Source organism: Brassica napus, chromosome C2 (assembly GCF_020379485.1).
Source record: "Brassica napus cultivar Da-Ae chromosome C2, Da-Ae, whole genome shotgun sequence".
NCBI classification, from domain to species: domain Eukaryota; kingdom Viridiplantae; phylum Streptophyta; class Magnoliopsida; order Brassicales; family Brassicaceae; genus Brassica; species Brassica napus.
Window position 1 is genome coordinate 26058915 of NC_063445.1, and position 19537 is coordinate 26078451.

The following is a 19537-nucleotide window of genomic DNA, read 5'->3' on the forward strand; positions in this document are numbered from 1 at the left end:
CTTTTGCACCAGTGGCCAAGCTTCACACTATAAGGATTCTCTTATCTCTTGCTGTCAATCTTGAGTGGGATTTATGGCAGATGGATGTGAAAAATGCCTTTCTTCAAGGAGAATTGGAGGATGAAGTCTACATGAGACCACCTCCTGGTCTTGAGAACATGGTGAAGTCAGGAAATGTTCTCAGATTAAAGATGGCAATTTATGGCTTGAAGCAATCTCCAAGGGCTTGGTACCATAAGTTGAGCACCACCCTCAATGGAAGAGGCTTTGTCAAGTCTGAAGCTGATCATACCCTATTCACCCTCACTAGCCAGCAAGGAATCATTGTCATTCTCATCTATGTTGATGACATTATCATCACAGGCAGTGACAAAGAAGGGATCATCTCGACCAAAGCGTTCCTTAAGGCTTCATTTGATATCAAGGACTTGGGAGAGCTCAAATACTTCTTAGGGATCGAGATGTGTAGGTCTAAGGAAGGGTTGTTTCTATCTCAAAGGAAATACACCCTTGACTTACTAAATGAGGCTGGAAATCTTGGTGGAAGAGCTGCCAAAACACCTCTAGAGGAAGGATACAAAGTGATGCGTGAGGGGGAGATTGAAAACAAGTCATATGAAGATGTAAAGCATTATAGGAGAATGGTGGGGAAACTCATTTATCTTACCATTACCCAACCAGATGTATGCTTTGCAGTAAACCAAGTAAGCCAACACATGCAAGCTCCCAAGGTACACCACTGGAACATGGTTGAGAGGATTCTCAGGTACCTAAGAGAGGCACCAGGCCAAGGAGTATGGATGGGATGCAATAGAAGCACTGAGATTGTTGGGTACTGTGATGCGGATTGGGCAGGAGATTGAGTTGATAGGAGATCAACTACTGGATATTGTACCTTCATTGGAGGCAATTTGGTAACATGGAAGAGCAAGAAGCAGAAGGTGGTGTCTTGTTCAAGTGCTGAGACAGAATATAGAGCTATGAGGAAGCTCACAAGCGAGTTGATTTGGATCAAGGGACTTCTTAAGGACTTGGGAATTGAAGTTACAACGCCAATCACGATGCATTGTGATAACCAGGCTGCTATACACATTGCTAGCAACTCAGTCTTCCATGAAAGGACCAAACATATAGAGGTAGATTGCCACAAAGTGAGACAAGCCGTGGAGCAGAAGATCATATTGCCGTGCTACACAAGGAGTGAAGATCAGCTAGCTGATATCTTCACCAAGGCAGCAAGCACTAAGGTATGTGAGTCCATTCATCCAAAATTGGGACTCATAGACCTATCATGTCAATGATCTCTCCTTCATGAAGTGTTCTACTCTTTTTCTTTGACTTGGGTTTTCTCCCAAAGGGTTTTACCTAGTTGAGGTTTTAATGAGGGAATACTTCATGGCTTCCAAGCTTGACTTGCTCCACATGGTCAAGCTTGAGGGGGAGTGTTGACATGAAGCAGAATTAAGCAGCTAGACTTGAGAATTAAGCAGCCAGACTTGAGAATTAAGCTGCCAGACTTGAGAATTAAGCTGTCAGACTTTATAAGGTTTTATAAGGCTTTATAAGGGTTTTATAAGCTCGATTTTATTGAAGAGAAGAAGAAGAGAGAAAAAGATATTTTATTATATTGTGTACTGAGGTCACTTGTCTTTAAATACTTGTACCCAGATCCACAATTAAATTAAAAAAACTATTCTCTCATTCTTTCTCTTACATCTTGAGATCTACTTTCTCTCTCTCTATGTTCTTCATGTTCTTCATTCTCCATAAATAAACTCTCAATAATTCTCTCATTCTAACATATAAGCCTTGTTTGTTTGTAATAAGTTCTTATACATTGAGTTTCGTAGCCTCGTTTCGAAAAGTCTCTAATCCTTCATAGAATCTCATTTAATGGAATATTGATTTATTTGCATTATTCGGGACTCACGGCCATATATAATCATTCTTAGTATGTTTTGTGAATGAAAGTTACTTTAAAATTACTTGACATAAAAGTTACTTGAAAATTCAATACAATTGCATAACTAAAGATAAGTATCCAAGGTTTTAAAGACAGCATCCTCTGTACAAACTGAAGTTAGATTAAATACGAACAGAAACAGAACCAACGAATTTTACCTGCTCAGACTCCTAAAGCTTAGCCTTCGTGCTTTCTTTCTTCATGTTCTCTACTTTGCTACCACTTTCTCCTTTAGCCTTTTAGATGTTCCCTTACGTTTTGTTGATGATTCTTGAATTGCTTCATCATCAATAATATTACTTCCTTGTCGTTTTGTGCTTGGAGTCATAGGAGAGCAAGGTGGTAAATCATTGTTATTGGCTTCTGAAGATGTATTTTCCACCTGTAAAAAATGTACATTCAATATAGCTTGTCATGTTATTTAAAGTATAAATGTTAATGAAAAAAATCGTATGAGTCTTTAACCTGCATTGCAAAACATGTACTTGAACTTAAAGGGAAATCGAAATGTGTACCAACCTAAAATTTGTAAACACAGTTATGTTCGATAAAAAAACAAAGCATAAGCATCACCATTCACATAATCATTTAGTATGACTAAGTTCCAAAAATAAATCGAGAAATCCTGAAACATACCTCCATTCTCATATTATCTTGAAAATTATGGATCACATCAGGCGTATCACTGAGTTTGACAACGTTAAAACTTGGTTGTCTGAAATTTTTCTCCGTACCCTTTACACGGATAACCCAAACGATTTTTCTTCCTTCCAAATCCATTAGTTCTTGAGGAAGTTCATTCTCACGGTTAAACTAAAAAAGAATAGAAGAAGAACATGTCTGAGATTTTATTTTATATTCAGACCATTCATCATACTAACATGAAATAAATGAAGAATCAATGGGAAACACACCTGCACTTGTTGTTCAAGCAATTCATAAGCAGATTTATGAATGAGTTGTATAACTTCTCGATCAAATAATAGAAAAGATGTACTTCAAGTATGATCAGCTACTTTGACTTGCAGTTTGTATCTGATGTCAATATAATCGAAGTCCATAATAAATAAAGGAATATAAGAGTTTTGTTAAAAGTAAAATTTAATATTATATAGAACTTAATACTACCTTATACTTGTGATGGTTTCATCCTTCTCGCAAGAGTCGCATGCATATTTGTTGGCCTCAATTCCCTCAGTCACTGGGTTGAAATATGGAGTAGCTTTCCCACAACAGCCTTTGCACCCAACATAGAACCAAGGAATTCCCTTTTGAATTGCTAAGATAGATGCGAACATAACACAAGTACTTTCCTATAGAAAAATGAAAACAAAATATATTTCAGTATGGCCAAGATGTGTATAATAGTGTATAAGATACTTATTATTACCTCGATGCACATGAGCTGATCGATTGTTTTGAAGCAGCTTAATGGGAAATCATCAACGGTAACCACTTTATTTGAAGTGGGTTTTACCATTGGAGTAACCGTACATGGAGCCAAATTATCAGTGTTCACCATGCTGAAATTGAAATAAAAGTCTTAGTAAAAAATAATGTAAAAGGAAAGATAAATATGTAAATTTAAAGATGAACTTACCATTTCTTAAATTCACTTATCTCATCTATATCTTCATTCAGAAAAAGCTTTGTAGAAAAGCGTGAGTTTTGAACTGATATTTTACCTATATATAAAATAATTTATTTTATAGTGTTATTAAATATTTTTAAAAAATACAGTACTTTTTTGATAAAATGGTTACCGTTGAATTTTTTGGTTCTCATAAGACTTCCAAGCAATATAACTGGACCAGTTTTGTTGTTCTTCACATAAGAGTGCACATCCTCGGCATGGTTTTCCCATAAAGTGCATTCAATGATTGTTTCACTACAATTTAAAACATTGAATTAATATGCAATCAAAGTTTCATAACGCTAATGTAAGAAAAACTTTAGATAACTAAAATACTAACATAACTAAAATATTTGTACAACTAACCACAGATCTCGTAGTTGAATATCCAAAAGTTTTGTTGAATGCCCTGCATACTTCCTCTCAGTAATTTCACCCATGCCAACAATTTCACCAGGAATGTCTACATAAAAATAGAAAATTGAGCAAATATTAGGTAAATACTGAATGGGGAAGTTATGTACTAACTTCAGTATGCGGGAGAATATGTAAAACTTAAGAGAAATAACATACCTATGAAGACATCATCAACAATGGACTGAGATAAAATATCTAAAAAAGGGCTTAAGTTGAAGCGGGATAGATTTGGGATCTGCTCAGAGGTCTTCATATATGTAGTCCATATAAAACTTATCTTGTAAGGGTGTGTGGTTCCTCTGTAATCACCATTGTTACCCAACACTTCAAAATTCATGAGATCTAGATACTCTCCTTCTTTTAGGTCCCTTCCAAATTTTTTAATCAACTTTTGTTTCACAGAAGCTTGAATCCTTTCTCCCTGTCAAGTGTGAAAGATTAAAGATTAAAGATTACACACAACTCAAACGGTTTCTACAAAATATTTTTAGAAATCAAAGTGTATACACCTTTTCATCCACACGGATAGCTTCCATCCCGAGAACAACTTCAGGTTTATTTTTGGAGTAGTAGTTCCATACCCGTGAGACCAACACTCGGATTTTCCATTCTTTTTGAGATGAATTGAGGTGGGAAAGAGGAGTATACTCCAGTGGCATCTTCAACCTACTCTCTGCAGAAATAGAGAGTGGATGATGTATTAGATAAGAAGAAAAGAATTGTTCTAAGAATATTGATAGAAATCAAAAACCTGTGGAGAGTGTTTTGGCTACGATGGTGAGGAAAAAAAATAGAGATGAAACTATGGTGGAAAAAGAAAAAGGTGAAGCGGCTGTGATAAAGAGAAAGGGAAAGGTAGTTATCGTGGGTTCAGTTGAGAATAATTAGACTTAAGGGTTTGTGGGATAAGTAGTGGGTAGTTATTCTATATTTATCTCTTGTAATTGTTAATTTAATTTTATTGAGTTGGTATTTTATCTAACCTTAATTATATTAGTTTTAATAAAATTTACGTACACTAACTTCTTTAATTATCGCAATTTTTTATTGCTCATGTAAATTCTTAGATTGATCAACAAATGTGGGTCAAAATTTACGTACACAACTCCATGCTTCGCAGATTCTGGCGTTTTAATAAAATTTACGTACACTAACATTCTAACCAATAGTTAAAATGTCTCAATTTACGTACACTAACTTCTTTAATTATCCGTTCATATTATCGCACACATAGTTTTTTTTTAATTGCTTCACATGATTGGGTCATTTAAAGTTGGTTATTTGTCTTTGACTCAAACTTACAAATTTTGCTAAACAATAACGTGTTTTGCTTTTTGTATTTTTCATTAAAAAAAAAAAGATTTTCCACTTGTCATGTTAGGATTGGACGTGCGACTTGCGCTTTAGTATATAAGGGATTCAAACAAGTGAATACAGTCGAAGTAACTGAATCATTACGGTATAGTGTTTGATATAAAGATGGGGACTTAAAATCTATAATATAATGAGATAGTTGCCTCATTCTATGTTACATGAAAACGGAAGCGGATACGTGGAAGCGGAAGCGGATACGTGGAAGCGGAAGCGTATGGAAGCGCGAAAACGAGATTTTTAAAATAATTAGGAAACGGGTACGTGTTGGAAGCGTATTCATATATATATATATATACATATATATATACATATATATATAAGATTTTTAAAAATCTAGAACCAAAAATTATATGATTTAAATTTAAAATAAAGCATTTATTCATTTATAATAATTTCGAAATGATTTCATATTAAAACTGTGAAAATACACATAAATTAAATTAAAATAAATTATTATATTAATTATTTTTAATACTTTATAATTAATTGGCATAATATATTTGAATATATGATTATCTTTAATAAAAACCTCAATGCATAAAGATAATTTATATTGTTAATTTTTATACTTGTATATTTCTATTCTCTCTATTCAATATTATTAAAATTTGGATTTTATATAAATTAAAAGCTATAATTTATATTTTTATTGATATAAGACATTGTAGTTTTTTTCTTTAAAAGAATGGAAGCGTGATTCCAAAACGGAATCGTAAGCTTCCAACGTGTTTTTAAAGAGAATATTTTAGAAGCGTTTTGGAATCGAGATTCCGTAAGCTTCCACAAGGTTCCGATTCCGATTCCGGTTCCGATGCGGGAAGCGGACGTCCGATGAAGCTTCCGTGCAACGTAGGCCTCATTCCTGAGCCGCCACATCAGCAGGTAAGTGGGTCTCACTTTTAAAAAATGTGAAAAAGTGTCAAGCATGTGGTTCAAATCCGGGTTATTGAGTTATAAACACCAACATTTATACCACTAAACTAAAGGATACTTTGTACATTGATGGCCGAAACTAATATATATTTATGAAAGTCGGAAATCTTTGCTTCTTCGGTTTTCTCTGTGGGACCCATACTTAATTTTTTTTATCTAATGATTTAATAAATACTTTATAACTCCCGTTTTGAAATGGGCTTCGTTAAAAAAGGGTCCAATAGACCTCTTTGGTCTGTAAGCGTTTTCTTCAATGGAAGTTTAGGGATTTCAATTTTTAATCGTCTGTTCATGACTCATCTAAGAAACACAGATTGACTCCTTGAGTTCCATGAATCAGTTTATCTTCTTTAGTCTCTACATCTCCCCATCTTTAATAAATTCATCATCGGTTCTTTTATTTTGCGTGATAAATCATGATTGTGTGGTTTTAATTTTTCTTTGGTCATCCTTAGCTTGCACCCTTTGATCTAACCAAGAAGAAGAAGAAGACATTTGTCGTTCATGATGCCATCAAGGACTCAGCTGAGTCACACGGGAGACATACTATCCGTTGCCTGATTGTTCAAGAAGAGTTTATGTGCTGTGAAACATATTTGTTTCTTTTCATCAGTTGCTTTGTTTAATCTTTTTTCCTGCAAATAATGATGGCTTTGACAGTTCATTTACGGTAGCCAAGAAGTAAAAGAAGAAGAAGCCAATGAGTATTTGACATTTTCTATCTTCGTGAGTTTTTTTTCCATTCATTAAACTTGGATTTCAAAGATTATGTGCCTCGCATTCTTTTTATTTTGTGGTTGTTAGGTTAAATGAAGATCATTGAATAAAGAAAATGTCGATGCTCCAGAAGATTTCGAGATACTTTATATTTCTTTCTCTGATAATTCTAGCGACATAAATTTGAACCTTACAGAGGGTATATTGCAGAGCATCCTAATGACGAGGAAGAGGTGGAGGGAATTGATATGCACCAGCAACGTTACCCGTGGGAGGGAAGTGACATGGATTACTTATACGACGAGGCAAGCATATCATTAGATGGTTTGCGGTCCATCTTTGAGAGACGTCGATTGTAAGTGTCTATCGTTTTGAAGTTGCACGGCACTAAGATGTAAAGAATTACTAATCACGATTACCTTACTAGCAGAGTTCTTTTGCACAGCTATTGTCAATGGAATTAACACTGGAAATTGATGGTGCTATATTTCATGTTCAAAATGCTAACTCAAGCTCCAATGTTGATTCTCGGCTTTAACATGCCAAAATCACAATGCAGTGGGTGTTGTAAGGTAATTCAGTAGGCACAAATGTTCAGTTGAAAAAAATTCTAAACTGTATTTATGCATCAAACTTATCATCCGTAACATAAAAATATGTTTTTTCTGTGCTAGGAACCGTTTGTAAATAAATGTCTCGTATGTATATGACTGCTGAGTTTGTTGCTTTTGACAGTGAAATAACTAAGCTTGCAATGTGTCAGAACAACAAAAGCATCTCAGTTGATGGTTAGCTTTACAATTTCGTTGGTTTCTTTTTCCTATTATGTTGGATGGATTATTTTAGCTAACAAATATCGCAACAGAGCGCTGGCAATAACTCTAATAGATTTATATATACATTTAGAATTGGAAGTTTGGTGAGAACAGGAACAAGTAATTCTGTCACGCTATTGGACAATTATACACCATTTCAAGAGAATTAATTTCTTATATTTCCCATAACCAGTAAAATTTTAACTGTTTTGTCTACTGTGCATTCATACCTCATTCTCCATCTAACTTCTCGGTGCTACTATATAATGATCAAGTCATTTTCTGCACAAATAGGCAAGTGGGGATGTTACGTTGGGTGCTTGGTTTATTGGGCTTTGCTATACAAAGTCTGTTGTGACTCTAAAACTTTTACCTCATTTAACATTGATTCTGGTTCTTGGGAGAATTGCAGATTGTGAATGAAAGGCACAACCAGGGAACATATGTGTAGCTGCGTTCGACTCGACATGTAGCGGTATCTGCAGATCCGCTGATTCCATTGTGGAGGTTAACATGCAATGTGTTTACCTGGAAATCATTATTTAGAAGCTTCATTTCGAGGCCTTTCCTCAACATATAAATAGACCATAGATAGAGTTTGATATTTATAATACTCAGTGATCATGGAGTATGCAGAAAACAGTCCTTTTGCATGTTCTATATGAAACCAAGAGATATATCATTTTTATGATGATTGTATTATGATAGCTACTAACATAGGAGATGACTAGAGAAAGAGAAATGAGTATGAATCTCTTATATGGGTAGCTTTTGTAAACACATTTGGGTTTATTAACAGTTGTGACACGCAATTATGTTTATAGTAAAGGAAACCCGTCGCAACGTCAATAACAAATGCGCCTGTTTTTTGGTTGTTTGGGATTGAAATAGTTTAAGCGTTTTCTAAATCAATATAATTGATTTGACTAAAGCTATCTTGGATGACAAAAAGAAGGATTGCAAGTTTAATAACTTCTACTTTAGACTTTAATTTCAACTAAATTATAATCAGTCTTTTATCCATATCATCTTAGTTATAAACGTAAGGATTTATTAGAATAAATAAACAGTTTCAATAATATTTAATATGTGTAAACAAAAGAACTTGTAGGATTTTTAGGATTTAAAGAGATTGGAGACAATAGTTAATGAATATGAAAAGAATACGAAGCAGATAATGAAAAATGATTCAAGCAAATTAGTGGCAACACAGAGCTAAACGAGATAAAAATATCAATTAATAAAAAATGAAAGAAGAATGAGCAGGGTTAAGTTATTACACAAGCCAAAACTATGACAAATCAAACGACAGAACGTGAAATCAAATGTAAACAAGACAAGAGAAGAAAGTGAAGATAAAATGCATTGAAAAACTGAATGCTAGATTAGTAAGCAAAAAACAAAAAGGAATTAAAATGCAAAAACTCCGCGCTAACGATACTAAAATGTGAGAATTTAATGTGTAGAAAGGTGGATGGAAGTGGTAGATTTTGAGGCAATAAATAGTGGGAAGAATTATGAGGTGTTGCAGTTAATGACGCAAGGCATGCATTTGTTTTCTCATCCACTCTACAAATAATAAAAGTCCATATTTATTGGAGTTTGTTCCGTTTATAAAGAAAATACCAGTGAATAAAATAAGAAAGATTTCAAGACAAATTGTCACAAGGAATAAATGAGACTTTGCAGGTTGTGGGAGTGATGAGTGCGACATATCAATAGACAGAAGGGAAATATGATTATATAAACGATGTCAATTTAATTGCATTTTGCTAAAACAATAGGGACAGACCTTATTCTTAAAGATAAATACTTCGCGGAATTTATAGCGTATCATGGTTAATTGCTAGGTCAAAAAGGCAGAACTGATATTTTATTCTAAATTTTTGTGTTACATTTAGTCACTGCAATCCTCTCCATGGTGGAGGATAGATGGACCCATCAGTTGGAAGTTGCCGCACATGAACAGAAGTCAGACATTGGAAATTTTACATGATTCTCAACAATATACTACTATAGTACTTATAAAACAAATATTTCTCGAGGCAAAAACAAAACAAATGTGCAAAAAAAAAATTTCTTTTCGTGTTTCTTTGGTTATATTTTTTTTTACATATAGTTTTTTTTAAAAGATACAATCTGTATAGATTTCAAAATATTTTGAAAATCACAAGCAAACAAACTCTCTTTATCTCTCTATTAATTCGTAGAGTATTTCCAATCAATTTCTATTTATGTTTCTAAAATAGGAATTGTTATTTTTTTCTTATATTTGTAGATGAGAAATAACATTCTTCTATATTCTACTTTATATTTATACAACTATGTTTTAAAGAAATATATTTGAGCAAAACTTATCATTATTAAATAACTTTTCTATTTTAATGGTAAAAATAGAGGAATACACTGGAGATGGTATTAATAGCTTCAAATTAATTTGGTATGTGTCGTAATGTGTTTAAGACATCTTAAAGTTTGGCGTCAAGGAGATAAATACCAAACTTGTACGTCGGGCTAGGCCTAGCTAGGCGTTCGGGTTCGGATCCGGTACTTCGGGTTTTCGGATGGAGAGGTACATAACCCGTTTAGATTATTTTATACTTCGGATCGGGTTCGGATTTTTAAGGTTCGGGTTCAGGTTATTTCGGATATAACCGAACTGTGTAACAAATAAAAAAAATTCTATGTATCCTTGATTTGACTTTGTGAGACCAGAAACAATATTGTTGAAGTTAGAAGATTGAACAACTTAATATAAGATTTATGATCTTTTTGATTTGTTATTACGTTGAGGAACACGAGTCTGTATTCTTTTTCTTCGTGTAATTTCTATTTGTATTACCTTGAATAAAAAATGATAAAGAATCCATCTATTCATAAATCAAAATCAAAGAGACATCAAAATCAAACAGAAATCAAACCTGGATAATCACGAAGGTTTGAGCTCATGCATATGTAAAGAGCAAAGAGAAAACAAATCGCAAATCCTACTTGTAATCAAACATAAATCAAAATCGCAAAGTATAGTGATTCATACATGTAATCGGTCATAAAATGAGTTTAAGTATGTACTGAACATATACGTTGAAGAAAGAGAAGACGAAAAGATGAATGGGAATGGAAGACGTAAGTTTAGGGTTAGTAATATATATATATATATATATATATATATATTCGGGTACTTCGGGTAATTGGTTCGGGTATCGGATATAACCAATAGGATACGGATATCCGGACTGGTTGAATCCTAAACCCCTTTGGAGTTTTTTTAACTTCGATTCGGTTTTCGGTTCGGGTTTTTCGGGTCGGTTCGGAGTCCGGTTTCGGTTAATATGCCCATGGGCCATGTATCGAATTAAAAAAAAACTTCCATCAGCCAACGTGTGAATATAGTGTAATCAATGGTTGTTATGGATGCAACATTGCAACTACCATATAAAATATCGGGACTCAATGAGTTCGATACACTAAACGTTTACTCTCATTGACACATTATCAATCTACGTACAACACAGCTTCAAAAAGTCGTGACTTAAATTTATGATTGTAACATTTTAGTATTTTAAAGACGAGTTAGAAAAACAGTTAGCTATAACCAGTTTATATTTTAAGTATTTTACGTTACCGATTTAAATTTTTGATTTGATAGTTTAAGGTAACGTCTACAATTTATAGCTGTTAACCAATAACTAATTATATGTATCACGATTCTGAAGTTTCATAACAAAGCTCAATATCATTAGAAATTAATATTCTTAACAGTAGTCAATTATAGATGGAGCCGTTTAATTTGTGGTCAGAAAAGGGTATGAAAAGGAAACCGAACGGTAAGAGGACCTCGTTGAATTTCTTTTGACATTTGCTAAAGAAACCACCACAAGAAAAGTAAACTAAAAACCTCAAATAAAAAATCCAATCTCTCCTTCACTGTTTTTATGTTCGTAGTTGTTAGATCTTAGAGCAACTTTATCAATGCATTTTTCAATTTGGAGTTCTCACTTCCCAAACAATAATATTTTAATACTACATATTAGATAATTAAATTTTTTTAGAAAAATTAGATGATTTTTAAAGGCAACACATATTTTTCTAAAGAGGTTATATACTATCTTACTCTCTCCCATATTTTTCTTTTAACTTTTATTTTCTTAAACATTGAGATACTCTCCTAAAGACTCCCGTTGGAATTGTTCTTATATCTGTTTGAATTCGAATATTTAAATAGATCACTCTTTCATTTGATTTAAACATAATCTAGAATCTAGGGTTTCGTTTAAAAAAAAAAAAATACTTGGTTCATAAATTTCCTGCTACAACAACAACTGTACATCACCATCATTAAGAGAAACCCATCTGCCTCTTTCACAATCTAATAAATATTCTCACCCTTCCCCATCTTTCGCTTCTCTCATCTATTGTTCTCTTTGTAGGTTTTCGCCTTTCTTTTTTGTTGAAAAAAGATTCTCGCCTTTCTTTTGTATGAAAACCCTTTTTCCTTTTAGTCAAAATAAAACCCCTTCCTCCTTATTGTGTACCTCTCCTGATTACATACGACGGAAAGGAAAGAGAAGAAAGTTTTGATCATGTCGGTTTGACAAAAGAGTTTCTTATAGATATCTTTGGCATTCTGTCCACCTCCTCTACATATGTGTATGGACGATGTGTTTTGTGAGTGGAGGTGGGCATACTGCCAATAGAGATCTGTTAGGGCTTCTTTGTAAAACTCCTCATGATTTTATGCACTCAAGATTATACAGTAGCTCATGGTGATCAAGATCATCTGATGAACACTTAGATCTCAGTTTGAAGAAATATTGTATTTTCTCGAATTTACTTAACTTTATTATGTGTAATTGTGATTTTTATTGAGTCATTAGTTGACATTCCCTGTCTCTTTTGATCTGATTCATCTCTCTGAAGTTTTGCTGCTTTCCTTGGTTGAGACTCTAATCTGTTGGTGGTTTCTAAGATTGACACATTCATAACATTTTGATTGTAAAAAAACTTAACATCTTTAAACTTTCAATGGCGTTGACCAGTGTGCGATTCTGAAGTAGTGGTGGCCTTTGGGACGTTTACATCATCTAGGAACGGTAATATATTATTCATAAAGAAAGAGGACCCACTACTCAAAAATATGTACAGCTAGATTGAAATCACAGGAGAATATGGTAATAGAAAAGAAGAATTTACTCTACTTTTATGTCTTTTAAGCCCACACATTGTTATTATGATGTTTTGTTTTATTGAAGTTTGAATCCATGTGTATATAGAAAGTGATTACTTGTGTTTATTTGTACTATTGCACTGATGATAGTGTTCAATCTGATTACATGGTTGGAGAAAAATCAAATTCATCCTTCAAATGGCTATTTCCTTAGTTATTGTGATGTTTTTAATGGTGGAAGATGGAATGTAAACATATGTAAAGTTACAGGGATCTATTTTTTTGTGATAGTATGTGTTCTAACATTCTGATGAGTATTTCTTTTTACTATATGTTTGGTATATATGAGTATTTTACTTCAAAATAGATTATCATTATCTTTATACCTTTTTTTTTTGAACTTAATCTTTATACCTTTTTCATACATTTTTATCATCAAATGTAATGTCAATTTTGATTAATTATGCTTTCCATAGTTCGAAACCGTCTTGTAAATATCCTGCATTAGATTTACCAAGAAGCTCGCTGTTGTTTTGTGGGCCATAGGCGAAAGCAGTATGTTTACATTGTCAGTATTTTAAACTTCTTGTTTTAACGTAGACAAAATAAATCATGTGAATGATACATGACGTCCCATGACTGAGAGTAGATATGTATACTGCACGACGTTTTGATGTGTGCCAACGGTTTTACCGATTAATTAGGGTATAGATTATAAATACTAGTCCATTAATTACTTCGAGGCGGGGGAGTCTATATATAGTTTAGCGAATGATTAATCTTTTGCAGTAATGTACTAGAAGATAAACCTGGCGCATGCGCTAGGTGAATTCTTATAATAATGTTTGTTTTTGGAATGATTTTAACATTTTGCAACACTACAATCTTTATCGATTATAAAATGATGAATACAAATGTTGGTCTCTTAAATATATCATCGTAGTTGAAGAGTTAACGTATTACATCTCATTTTAATTATTTTTAAGACTTCATATGCATAAAAGAAAATTAAGTTTTATGGCTGACACAAATCACCAAAACCAAATAGGCAACATCGATTGTATAATGACGAAAGAGGATTAGGTTTTCTGCTCTCGATTTTTTTACTATTGATTCTGCATAAGTGATTTCATTTTCTACCTCTATAGTATTGTGTTTTCGTTCTCGTCTTTATTTCATTGATATGAGTTAAGTTTCTTTTTTTAACTTATTTTATGAATTCAGTGAATTACATAAGTATCAATTAAAAAAATGGACATCTCTAAAAATTAGTTTCACTCCATATACATATCTAAGAATCAAAATTTTGAAAAAAAATCACTGGCAAACTATATTAACAGGTTAGTGTTCAAATCTAATATATCAAGTTGTTATATAATATAAGTGCAGACTCAAAATATAAATGTTTGCGTAATATATATTCACCAGCTCGGTCAAAAAATTATCTAATTAGAACAACAAAACAAATTGCTTATTTCACCATTTCAGGTAATATCTGAATCCGAACGGGTAATATCCGAACTCGAATGAATATCTGAAGATAACCAAACATAAATATACTTAACTCTATATTTCTAGTTTATTTCTCTCATTTTATTCAAAATATTTATATTAATGATTTTTATTGCTCAAAATTAGATAATATACAAATAATTATGAACAAAATCATTTGCTACTCACTTAAAATACATATCAAGTTCTTGTTTCTTGCATTAACAAACTTTGCATCTAAAATTTCAAAATAACAACTAAATTAGTGTCTTTCTATTTTTAAAGTTTTATCTCCAAATCTATTAATAGTTTAATCTTTAAAAAATTAAAAAAACAGGTAAGTTAAAATATATTTTAAATACAAAAAACTTAAACAATGAATAATTTATTTTTTTCTTTTCAAAATTTAAATACCCGATCTAAAATATCCGAACCCGAACATAAAATACCCGAACCCGACTCGAAGTGTAGAAATACCCGAACAAGTTCTATTCCTTTATACTGAAATATCCGATACAAACCTGAACGTGTATCGAACCTCCACTCTTATGATATATGATCATTTGTATCTTGCTTGGACAAAAAAAGTTAAACCATTGATCCCAAATTTTTTAATGTGGGATTTTTACCATTTTTAGTAAGTTTTTCTTATCCACACCATAATTTTGGTCTATCATCCACACCATAATTTTGGATGATAATTTTGGTCTTATTAATGTTTTTTCTTTTGGTTCTGTTATTTGAAGCCAATAATTTGGAACTTGGATGGATACTTTGTGTGGTTTTTTAATCCAGCTTAAGAATGTAATCGTGTTAAGTTATTATCAAAATATCTACAAAAAAAAAAATACTTGTAAGCTTGTAAAGAGTTCCTCCAAGCTGATCCACATAAAAAAAATATACTTATGTATCAAATATAAAAATATGGAAACATATATAAGTGGGTGAAGAAGATAGGATAGAAGAAGAGGTGAGAGAAGACTCAATGTTAACAGCGTTTGCAGTCAACGCGCGTTCTCAGATTTTGGCGTTCCCAGCGATCAGTTTCCGCCTCCGTATAAATACCTTACGTCAATCTCCTCCTTGGCTTCTCCTTCTCAACAAAACCTTCTCCAATCAACGACCCGAGTCTCGCTATCGTTCTTCTTCTTCTTCCAGTCCAATCTCTGCGACCATGGGATCTTCCAAGGACCGACTTCAGTATCCTTTAGCTCGGCGTGATGAGTCCGTCGTCGAGGATTATCACGGCCTCAAAATCAAAGATCCATATCGTTGGTAAGCGCTTTCAACCGATTCTCTGCATATCATTTCATTAGTTATTTAAATTTTGGGAGAACCGAAACAATTTGCTATGCTTAGAACCGGTTCTCATCTCATTTAGTTATTTGAATTTTGGATTTTGGATTTTGAATTTTTGGGAGAAACCGAAACAACTGTTTCATTTCGCTATGTTTCATTGACTTTTGCCAGGTTAGAGGATCCCGATGCTGAAGAAGTGAAGGAGTTTGTGCAAAACCAAGTGAGACTAACAGATTCCGTACTCGAAAACTGCGAAACTAAAGAGAAGCTCCGTCACAATATAACCTCCCTCATTGATCATCCACGCTACGGTTCACCGTTCAGACGAGGGGACAAGTACTTTTACTTCCACAACACCGGTCTACAAGCACACAGCGTTCTGTACATGCAGGTCTTTGTTTGTGTGTGTTTTGTAACTTTTGTTTTTTTTTATTCATTTGAGTTTTGATTGGTGTTGTCTTCCAGGGTGATTTAGAAGCTGAGCCTGAGGTCTTGCTTGATCCCAACACTCTTAGCGATGATGGAACAGTGTCCTTAAACACGTTTTCTATCAGCGAGGATGCTAAGTACTTGGCCTATGGTCTTAGCTCAAGTGGTAGTGACTGGGTGGCGATTAAGGTTATCAAAATTGATGATAAGAAAGTGGAGCCTGATACTTTATCATGGGTATGTTCATTACACCTGCCTGCTACTGGTTCTTTAAGTTCTTCTACCATATATACTTCATGATCCTTTTGTTGAACAGGTTAAGTTCAGTGGGATTACATGGACGCATGATACTAAAGGATTTTTCTACGGTCGTTACCCTGCCCCCAAGTAAGTCAATACATGTGTTGGAAGAAGCCTTTTTAAGCTAGTTCAGATAGCTTAGCTGCTCTGCCCTTTTTGATCTCCAGGGATGGAGAGGATATTGATGCTGGCACCGAGACTAATTCTAACCTTTATCATGAGATGTACTACCATTTCCTTGGGACAGATCAGTCTCAAGATATCTTATGCTGGAGAGATCATGAGAATCCCAAGTATATGTTTGGAGCTGAAGTCACCGACGATGGGAAGGTAACACACCCATGTTCTTTATCTGGAACCTTACTTAATTTAAATTACATCATGTTGTTTCTTCATGCAGTACCTATTCATGAGCATTGGAGAGGGTTGTGACCCTGTCAACAAATTATACTACTGCGACCTTTCTTCACTTTCAGGAGGTCTTGAGAGTTTCAGAGGAAGCAGCACTTTTCTTCCTTTCGTCAAGCTTATTGACACATTCGACGCTCAATATATTGTTATCTCAAATGATGACTCACTGTTTACATTCTTGACAAATAAAGATGCCCCTAAGTACAAATTAGTCCGAGTTGATCTAAAGGAACCGACCAGTTGGACAGATGTTATTGAAGAACACGAGAAGGATGTCCTGGAATCAGCGTGTGTAGTCAATAGGAATCAACTGGTTGTATGCTATATGAGCGATGTAAAGCACATTCTGCAAATTCGGGACTTGGAATCTGGTTCTTTGCTTCACCAGTTAGATGTAGATATTGGTTCAGTATCTGATGTTTCTGCTCGGCGCAAGGACAATGCCTTCTTCTTTAGCTTTACTAGCTACCTCACTCCTGGTGTGATTTACAAGTGTGACTTAGCTAATGGATCTCCAGAAGTTAAGGTGTTCCGGGAGGTCGCTGTTCCTGGATTCGACAGAGAAGCATTTCAAGCCACTCAGGTAACACATTCTCTTGTACTAACGTCCTTTTCCCTCCATAATCATTTTTGCATTGTGTACTTTCAATGTTCAAGAAATGGCTAGTCGACAATTAGACTCTTTATAGAATATATTGATTATATGGGCGCTTAGGCTAGACCGATTCTTTGGACGCCTACACCGATTTTTAAAAAGAATAGTTTAAGAAATATTATCTGGTTTAGATCCGATTTACCGGCTGATTTTTAGAACACTGCGTATGTTAAAGTTTCTTTTGCTCCTCTTGATAGGTCTTCTTTCCCAGCAAGGATGGAACGAAGATACCAATGTTTATTGTGGCGAAAAAGGGTATCAAGCTAGATGGATCACACCCATGTTTGCTGTACGCATATGGTGGGTTCAACATAAGTATAACACCATCTTTCAGTGCGAGTCGCATTGTGCTTAGCAAGCATCTAGGTGTTGTTTTCTGCTTTGCAAACATTCGGGGTGGTGGGGAGTATGGTGAGGAATGGCACAAAGCGGGTTCACTTGCCAAAAAGCAGAACTGCTTCGACGACTTCATATCTGGGGCAGAGTATCTCGTGTCCGCTGGTTATACACAACCGAGTAAGCTTTGTATTGAAGGTGGGAGTAATGGTGGACTCCTGATCGGTGCTTGTATAAACCAGGTAACGGTATTAATTTCCTATTTTATTTAGTTTGCATACTTAGATATAAAGGTTTTGATCGATGTGCAGAGACCAGACCTTTTTGGTTGTGCTTTGGCTCACGTGGGTGTTATGGATATGCTACGGTTTCACAAGTTTACCATAGGTAAGTTCAGTTAGCTCCACTCTCTCTCTTTCTCGTTTCAGTATCTCAGGAGGTGTTATGTATGCATAGGCCATGCGTGGACTTCTGACTATGGTTGCTCCGAGAATGAAAAGGAGTTCCATTGGCTGATAAAGTGAGTCTGTTTATATATATATGGTTATCTGATGTTGTGCTAGATTGTTTTCAATGCTGATACAAAGTTAAAATTCGGATGTGAATTGTAAAAGGTACTCGCCTCTGCACAATGTGAAGAGACCATGGGAGCAACAAACTGATAGTTTAGTTCAGTACCCATCAACCATGTTACTGACAGCTGATCATGATGACAGAGTTGTGCCACTTCACTCTTTGAAGTTGCTTGCGGTCCGTTTCAACTTTTCTTTCTTTCTTTTTTTTATTGTATAGATTTGATTTTTGACTATTTACTAAGGAGTCCATATCGTTAAACTTGCGTACATCTACAGACGATGCAACACGTGCTGTGCACAAGCTTAGAGAATAGTCCGCAGACAAACCCCATAATAGGTCGCATAGAAGTTAAGGCCGGCCACGGAGCTGGTCGCCCAACACAAAAGATTGTAATGATAAAATTCTCTTTTCTTATGTTTTAAATTAAATAACAACATTTTTCCTTACATGGCTGACTGATTTTGAGATGTTGAACAGATTGATGAAGCGGCGGATCGGTATTCGTTCATGGCAAAGATGGTCAATGCTACATGGACCTAGTAAAACAATAGATACTCTTTACCTACATGCAGGACCAGATATCATTCTGAATTTGTTGTGTCCAAAGAACTTTGTATTACGTATAAGCAAAGGTTTGACACAATGTTTCTTTCACGCTCTATGGTTCCGTTCATGGGAGTAACAACTATTGATCTTTAGTTATCCAACCGGGAACATGAACCAAGACAATAGAGCCTATTACCTCATTGAACAATAATATCTTAGGCGCTTGTTGGTCTAATTTGAACCATATATACAAATATATGGTATCCTCCCAAAACACATTTGTATCTTTACTACAGCACATGAGATACAAACATCAAGAGTGAAAGTCTTATCTATGGCTGTTTCCGAGAAGCAAACATCAGCAATCTTCAAATTGTAATGTATGGCAGCCCTTACATGGCAAAACATTTAAATGTATCTAGTGAAGCTGACCAGTTTAGTAACTAGACCTATTGGTCATAACTCGGCTTGCACA

General features: G+C 34.3%; 2 protein-coding genes across 3 annotated transcripts; one reads left to right on the top strand and one right to left on the bottom strand.

Moving 5' to 3' along the window:
• Window positions 1-1956: 1956 nt before the first annotated feature.
• On the bottom strand, window positions 1957-5185 carry LOC106377446. 2 transcript variants are annotated; one of them, XM_048747722.1, is made up of 12 exons: window positions 4765-5184; window positions 4523-4686; window positions 4170-4434; window positions 3963-4059; window positions 3727-3851; window positions 3564-3648; window positions 3354-3486; window positions 3092-3276; window positions 2878-2998; window positions 2600-2776; window positions 2429-2482; window positions 1957-2345 (listed from the first exon to the last, which is right to left on the bottom strand). In XM_048747722.1, the coding sequence occupies exons 2-9, from the start codon at window positions 4670-4672 to the stop codon at window positions 2962-2964; spliced, it is 1077 nt and encodes a 358-aa protein (XP_048603679.1). In that variant the 5' UTR covers window positions 4673-4686; window positions 4765-5184; the 3' UTR covers window positions 1957-2345; window positions 2429-2482; window positions 2600-2776; window positions 2878-2961. The 2 variants fall into 2 exon arrangements, with proteins under 2 accessions (XP_048603679.1, XP_048603678.1); XM_048747721.1 differs by lacking the exon at window positions 2429-2482 and having other exon boundaries at window positions 4523-5185.
• Window positions 5186-15426: 10241 nt separating this feature from the next.
• LOC106381390 (prolyl endopeptidase-like) lies at window positions 15427-19175 on the top strand. The gene is made up of 12 exons (XM_013821292.3): window positions 15427-15785; window positions 15981-16200; window positions 16275-16475; window positions 16555-16625; window positions 16706-16868; window positions 16939-17532; window positions 17802-18182; window positions 18252-18327; window positions 18397-18460; window positions 18555-18690; window positions 18792-18905; window positions 18994-19175. Exons 1-12 carry the CDS (start codon window positions 15496-15498, stop codon window positions 19054-19056), a joined length of 2373 nt encoding a protein of 790 aa, XP_013676746.2. The 5' UTR covers window positions 15427-15495; the 3' UTR covers window positions 19057-19175.
• Window positions 19176-19537: the final 362 nt, after the last annotated feature.